Genomic DNA, 7,279 nt, shown 5'->3' with positions numbered 1-7,279 from the left:
CTCTTTCCTGGGCCCCCTCCCCTCCTCTTCTCTTTATTATTTTTTTTCTCTTTGTTTCCCTTTGGCCGCCTAGGTCGTGCGCACCGCTGTCTGAGAGCCGGGGCCTGTACGCTGCAGCTACAGTGATCTCTTCTCCCAGCACAGAGGAGCTTTCCCAAGACCAGGGGGACCGAGCCTCACTTGACGCTGCTGACAGTGGCCGAGGGAGCTGGACGTCGTGCTCCAGTGGCTCCCATGATAACATCCAGACCATCCAGCACCAGAGGAGCTGGGAGACGCTCCCCTTCGGGCACACTCACTTTGATTATTCAGGGGATGCCGCAGGGTTATGGGCCTCCAGCAGCCACGTGGACCAAATCATGTTTTCCGACCATAGCACAAAGTATAACAGGCAGAGTCAAAGCCGAGAGAGTCTCGATCAAGCCCAGTCCCGGGCAAGCTGGGCCTCCTCCACGGGGTACTGGGGAGAAGACTCGGAGGGGGACACGGGCACAATCAAGCGAAGGGGGGGGAAGGACGTTTCCCTCGAAGCTGAAAGCAGCAGCATGATGTCTGCGACCGCCGAAGAAGCCAAGCCCGTCGCCATGGCTGCCCACGTGGCTGTGCCGCCCAGCGCCACCAAGGGGCTTATTGGTAAGCTGACTGCGGGCTCTGTCATGTCTGGGTCGTGGCTGCATCCTGACTTATTTCAAAAGTAAAAGCATGTATTTGCGGTTCTTCTCATTCTGCCCCACCCACTGCCGTGTAGGCCTTCCAAGTTAGCAGTGCACTCAGGATTTTGAAATGAATGGTGGTTAAGACCCCAGGTTCTGTGGTCAGGTGCTTATAAATACCCTGCAACAGTCAACCTTCCATGCACCGTAGCACCGTCGGGATCAGTAGGTTATCCTTATGGGTGTTACCTGCTCCAACATTGATCTTCTCAGCTGAAAATTATCGGGAAGGATGGCCATTCTCTCTAGAGGAAGAATATTTTTTTGTTTAATTGGAACTGTTTTAAATGTTTTACTATTGTATTTCGTTCCCTTGAATTGTATATTTAGAACTTTACCCTTTGCATATTTAAAAATCTTCTGTCGATGTTTGTTATGCAGGTAAATTTTTCTGTGCTAGACAAATTCCCTCTGCACAGGATAGAACAAGGAGGAGGGTGCTGAGAGGTAAGGTAGTGAGTTAAGAGCCTGGGAGTCAGGCAGGCTGGGGCTCTGAATCCCTGCTTTGCCACATTCCTCGCTTTGTGACACTGGGCAAGGCACTAAACAGTGTCTTGTTTCCTCATCTGTAAAATGAATTTAATAATTTCTACCAATGCAGTCGCTATGAGGTTTAAACGAAATCTCTGCAGAACACTAGTGCCTAGTTAGCAATTCGTAAGTACACGAAAGACACTCTCACTTGGCTGCTGTTTCTGTTGTGAAGTCTCTTATGCTCCTTTAATGCTTTCGGGATATATTCTCTATGGCATGTGCAACGTCTGTATAAAGTGTAGGGATACATCATAGGATACAGAGTGAGAAATTCTGGAATATAATCTTCACAGACATCACTTTTATTAGTAGGGAAATTGTAGTTATTTTATCACGTAGTCATGGGTGGATGTCGAGTTTAATATCTTTTCAAGATGAATAAGGAGAAGACAGTTAACACCTATTCTTAGGTTGCAATTTTTAAAGCCCTTTTTTTTAATTGAAGTATAGTTGATTTACAATATTGTGTTAGTTTCAGGTGCACAGCAAAGTGATTCAATTATATATTTTTTTCATATTATTTTCCATTATAGGTTATTACAAGATATCGAATATAGTTCCCTGTGCTATACAGTAAATCCTTGTTGTTTACCTGTTTTTATGTAAAGTAGTGTGTATCTGTTAATCCCAAACTCCTAATTTATCCCTCCCCTCTTTTCTTCCCTTTGTAACCATAAATCTATGAGTCTGTTTCTGTTTTGTATATAAATTCGTTTGTATTATATTTTAGATTCCACATATAAGTGATATCATAAGACATTTGTCTTTGTCTGGCTTACTTCACTTAGTATGACAATGTCTAGGTCCATCCATGTTGCTGCAAATGGCAATGTTTCATTCTTTTTTATGGCTTAGTGATATTTCATTGTATATATGTACCACATCTTCTGTATCCATTCATCTATTGATGGGCACATGGGTTGCTTCCACGTCTTGGCAATTGCAAATAGAAAACCACTTTCTTTTAACAAACTAATAACACAGAATTTTTATTGCAAAGGAAAGAAGAATGATTTAAGTTCCTAACAGTTGAGTCTAGAAAGTTGAAGATAATAAAACTTTGCTTTTACTTGCCTTTACAGATTCATGTTTTAAGTCATGAAATTAATATAAAAGGACTTCAAGAAAAATACATACCTCACATACACATGGTTTTAAGTTTTGAAATTTGCATCATTTTTTGTACGATTCTTCCAAATTTATTGTGATTCCCTATTTTCCGAAGTGAGGCCCAAGACTTGAAAGTAACCTGGGATTGATTCTCTGCCTGGTGAGGGTAGACGGCCCAGCAAAGAAGAACAGCCCGCCTGGCCCCCGGGGCAGGGAGAGGGGAGGGAACCGCTGACAGGCACCACTCCCGTGTTGCAGGCGTGGGACTGGGTGCCTTTCTGTTCCCTTTGCTCCGTGTTTCCAGTAAACCCCAGGGTTGGGCAGTAGCCTGGTTACTGCGTGACAGGTAGAGTCGCTCTGCGGTGACCCGGTGAGAGTTACAGGTACTTAGATTGCTCAGTTTTGCCTGTGCCGCCGGAGATGACCCGGTGCGTGGCGGGTTTGGTGCACCCCGCCCTGCGCACAGCCCCACGTGCCTTTCACAGTGGGTGCTGTTCGTCTCGGGCCTCCTTCCCGATGAGCGCACGTGGCCTGGGATGCGCTCCCCCCCCCACGCCCCCCCGCCATGCTGACCGCAGCACCTTGTCTCTCCCTCCCGCAGCGAGGAAGGAGGGCCGCTACCGGGAGCCGCCGCCCACCCCGCCGGGATATGTGGGCATCCCCATCACCGACTTCCCCGACGCCCACCCACACCCCGCCCGGAAGCCGCCGGACTACACCGTGGCGCTGCAGCGGTCCAGGATGCTGGCCCGGCCAGCCGAGACCCCCGCCCCGGGGGGCGCCAGGCCCGCCCCGCGGCCGCAGTGGCACCGGCCCGGCGACGACCCGCGCCCTGGTCCCTGCGCACCCCCGGGCCTTGCCGCCGAGGAGGACGGTACATGCGCTTCCCCCAGAGGCCCTGCTTCCCGCCCGGGGTTCCACGCCCGCCCCCGGCCTTGGTGCCAGCCGTTGCGCTGCGTTTTGCTTTTTCCGAAGTGGCTGGAGAAATAACTAAAGATTGCGGAGGGGTTCCCTGTAATACCGTGTGGGCATGGGTGCATTTCCCTCCTAATCCTCGGTTTTCTGGGGAAATGCTATGAGTCCCAGATGAAAGTCTGGTGGAAAAACCCACTTCTCTAGAGCTCTTTTGCCTTCTCTGTACGAGTCCAGCTGGCCGTGCTGGGGTGAGGTTGAAGGGGGAAGACCATGCCTCCCTCCTTCCTCCTGCTTTTAAGGTTTGAGTTTAACATGTTTTATTCTGGAAATAATCATTATAGGAAGAAGCAAAACACAATTCATGAAAACTACTTGTAATCCTGCCACTTGCAGATAACTTCCATTAGCATTTTGTTATATATCCTTCTAGACTTTTTTATATGTATACACGTGTATATTATTTAAGAAGTCATGTGTTGTTTTATAACTTTTTTCCATGAATTTATCATTCATGAGTTTCCAGTCAGTAAATATACAATGTATTTTTATAGTGGGTATGTATATTTAAAGATGTGCATCCCATATACTTTATTTTAGACTTTTTTTTAAATAAATTTATTTATTTTATTTATTGATTTTTGGCTGTGTTGGGTCTTCGTTGCTGCACACAGGCTCTCTCTAGTTGCGGCGAGCGGGGGCTACTCTTTGTTGTGGTGCGCGGGCTTCTCATTGTGGTGGTTTCTCTTGTTGCAGAGCACGGGCTCTAGGTGCGTGGGCTTCAGTAGCTGTGGCTCGCGGGCTCAGCAGTTGTGGTGCACGGGCTCTAGAGCGCAGGCTCAGTAGTTGTGGCGCACGAGCTCAGTAGTTGTGGCTCGTGGGCTCTAGAGTGCAGGCTCAGTAGTTGTGGCGCACGAGCTCAGTAGTTGTGGCTCGTGGGCTCTAGAGCTCAGGCTCAGAAGTTGTGGCACATGGGCTTAGTTGCTCCGCGGCATGTGGGATCTTCCCGGACCAGGGCTCGAACCTGTGTCCCCTGCCTTGGTAGGTGGATTCTTAACCATTGCGCCACCAGGGAAGCCCCTTAAACTTTTTTATTATGATTAATCATTAGGTAGAAAAAAAGCTGAGGATCTTAGGTGACCTATACTAAGAGAACATAGCTGTGGTATTTTTATTTAGCACGTCGGTGAACATGTTCTCTCTAAGCACAAGAAAACGACTTGCTTGCTTATTGATTTTTCTTTTGTTTCTTCCTTTCTTTCGTGGTTGTGTCGGCAGAAGATGAACAAGTGTCTGCGGTTTGAGGCACGGGCTCCTCTGCACCCGTGTTGGCCACCCACAGGAGAGCACAAGAAGACGTCCCCTAGCGTCAGAGCCTTGGAGCTCCCACTCTGAGGATGGTGGACCCGTTTGCCTCCTTCCCTGCCTTAAAAGCAGCATGGGGCTCCTCCCCTCCTTCTTCCTGTCCCCTTTGCATGTGAAATACTGTGAAGAAACCGCCCTGGCACTTTTCCGCCTTGTTGCTTGAATGCACAGCGCAGCGTCTCCAAGCTCCTGTGGCTGCCTGCCACGTCACACGGCATCATTCCAGACTCCAAGGTCATCACCACCCATGAGTCACTCTGGCTGCACTTCTCCACGCCTGGAAGGAGTTTTTAAAAAATCTTCCTTTTAGATTTCAATCCAGTCCTAGCACTTGGTTTCATTGGAATCGGGAGAAAAGCCAGCCATGGAACTACTTGGGGTCTTTAACCCACCAAGGAAGACAAAGGAAAACAGTGAAATCCTTTGAGTACAAATGCTTGTCCGCTTGTTTACAGTGCCCTCCTCCGTTTTTTTGGGGTTTTTTTCTTTTCTCTTAAATGAGTTTAATGATTGTGTTCAGAGAGTAAATATTATATCCATTTAATGATTTTACAGTATTATTTTGAACCTTTAAGTAGGGTTGCCAGCCGGGGTTTCTCAAAAACCAAATATGCCGGACAGGGTGTGGTCACACCGGGGAGAGGGAAGGCCGGGCCACAGCCCCGCTTCCTGTGTACCGCCGCGCCTGGGAAGTGCCCTATCCTGGAAGCGTGAGATGTTAGCCAATTACCTAGATCCCAAGGCCCCCGGCCCCTCCTTCCCCAGGGGCTGGGGCTCTTCTTTACAACTGTTTGCACATGGCCGGGGAGGGAACTGGGACTCTTGCTTGCGTCCTGTGTCTGAGCCTGTGGAGCACAGGGCAGTGTCACCCGAGGGCATGTCCTGCTCCATCGAGACAGACGGCAAACCCCATGTTTTTTTAAATTATGTTTCTTTGATTTCTGTTTATTTAGTTTTAGGGATTCTCTTGCTTGTTTTCAAAGAGCAACGTTTATAACTGGAGAGCATTGCAGTGAAAGCAGCTCGGGGTGTTGGCGCTAAGGCCAGCTATTCATACTGCTCTTTCAAGACAGCCTCCCCGTATCGATCAGTCGCCATGAGGGAGTAAACAAGCCTTTAACGTGAAGCTGATCAAAAGATCCAGAACCCAGTGCGATCCGCCAGCCTTTGTTTGCAAGGAGGGTTGGTTGCCGAAGACTGACCCATAAGTGGCTTTACGGACGCCGAGACGGAGAAGGCCTGAGTGTAGCAACCACGTGTTCACAGCTGCTATTAACCCCAGAAGGACTGAGATGACCCCTCCAGTCTATTTTTGTGTTGTTTTTGCACAGACTCCGGAAAAGTGAAGGCTGCCAATCCGAGTAGGTGCTCAGATGTGAGGAGCTGCTGGCCTTGGATTTTTTTTTCCATTAAATTCAGCTGATCATATTGATCAGTAGATAAACGTAAATAGCTTCCAATTTTAAAAGTCAAATTGCAGTGTTTTTTCACTGTATCAAAGCAATGTCAGTGCTTTATTTAATAATTCTCTCCTGTATCATGGCATTTGTCTACTTGCTTATATATTACATGATCAATGATGCATTTGTAATTTTACATGTAAGATGCATTATTTGCCAGTTTTTTTCTCTAGGCTGTGGACCTCATGTGCATCTAGAAAGACAGAACTCTTGCTCTACACAAGTTGCACAAGTGTTATCTAAGCATTAAGTCACCGTAGAACATAGGACTGTAACCTCAGTTCGCTCTGTGATGTCAAGTGCAGAATGTACAATTAACTGGTGATTTCCTCATACTTTTGATACTACTTGTACCTGTATGTCTTTTAGAAAGACATTGGTGGAGTCTGTATCCCTTTTGTATTTTTAATACAATAATTGTACATACTGGTTATATTTTTGTTGAAAATGGTAGAAATGTACTATGTTTATGCTTCTACGTCCAGTTTGTACAAGCTGGAAAATAAATAAATATAACATAATGCCTTGCCTATATTCTTAATGACTCGTGCATGCTTTTTCTTACTGAAGCATAAGGAAGCCCTTGGATATTTCTTATCCTCAAGCAGGCTTGCAGGAGCGCGTCCACAGGGCACTGAGGGTAGACCGACGATGTCGCCTAAAACTGCCCTAATAGCCTATTCTTTTAGGTAGCTTTCTGTTGATTCAGAGAAAAGAAATTAATATCATTCATGTTAACAGAAATTAATATCACTCATGTGTCCAGAATTCATAGTGTTTGAGGTTCAGTGAAAAGTTATGATATCACTATGTATCTATCGAATACATGGCATTTGTCTCTGCCCAATTCTTTTCCAATAAAAATCTCTGTGGGACATAATATTTTTGATTCCCAATATACATTCAAGATCATGGCCACTAAGTTAAGAGTACAGTCTAGCAAGTGATTTGGAACTGCTACATCAAATACTGTTCTGTCTACGAGTCCTAATGCGTGATAGGTCTGAATAATATTTTGGTCTATGAGAAGGGCACTTATATTTAAAAAGGTGAGAATCAGTTAAGCAGCAGCCCTTTCGAGCACATTTTGAAACCAAGGATTATTTCTTATCCTCAGGCAGGCGTTAATAAAAGTCCCGTCCATCACCCACCCGGAAGCCACAGAAGGCGGAGCGGCAAGGATGT

At 46.6% G+C, this 7,279-nt stretch overlaps 1 protein-coding gene across 1 annotated transcript in view; it reads left to right on the top strand.

Moving 5' to 3' along the window:
* RAPGEF2 (Rap guanine nucleotide exchange factor 2) overlaps window positions 1-6,617 on the top strand; it is a 97,860-nt gene extending 91,243 nt beyond the window's left edge. Inside the window, exons 22-24 of the mRNA XM_007446618.1 lie at window positions 74-633; window positions 2,959-3,231; window positions 4,548-6,617. Of these exons, the coding sequence (XP_007446680.1) occupies window positions 74-633; window positions 2,959-3,231; window positions 4,548-4,573 (859 nt within the window). The 3' untranslated portion in view covers window positions 4,574-6,617. The remainder of the gene's footprint in view (window positions 1-73; window positions 634-2,958; window positions 3,232-4,547) is intronic.
* The last annotated feature ends 662 nt before the right edge of the window (window positions 6,618-7,279 follow it).

This window comes from Lipotes vexillifer, unplaced genomic scaffold, assembly GCF_000442215.2.
Source record: "Lipotes vexillifer unplaced genomic scaffold, Lipotes_vexillifer_v1.1 scaffold1862, whole genome shotgun sequence".
In the NCBI taxonomy this organism is placed as follows: domain Eukaryota; kingdom Metazoa; phylum Chordata; class Mammalia; order Artiodactyla; family Lipotidae; genus Lipotes; species Lipotes vexillifer.
Note: the sequence above shows the minus strand (reverse complement) of the source record. Positions and strands in the feature narration are given on the sequence as shown.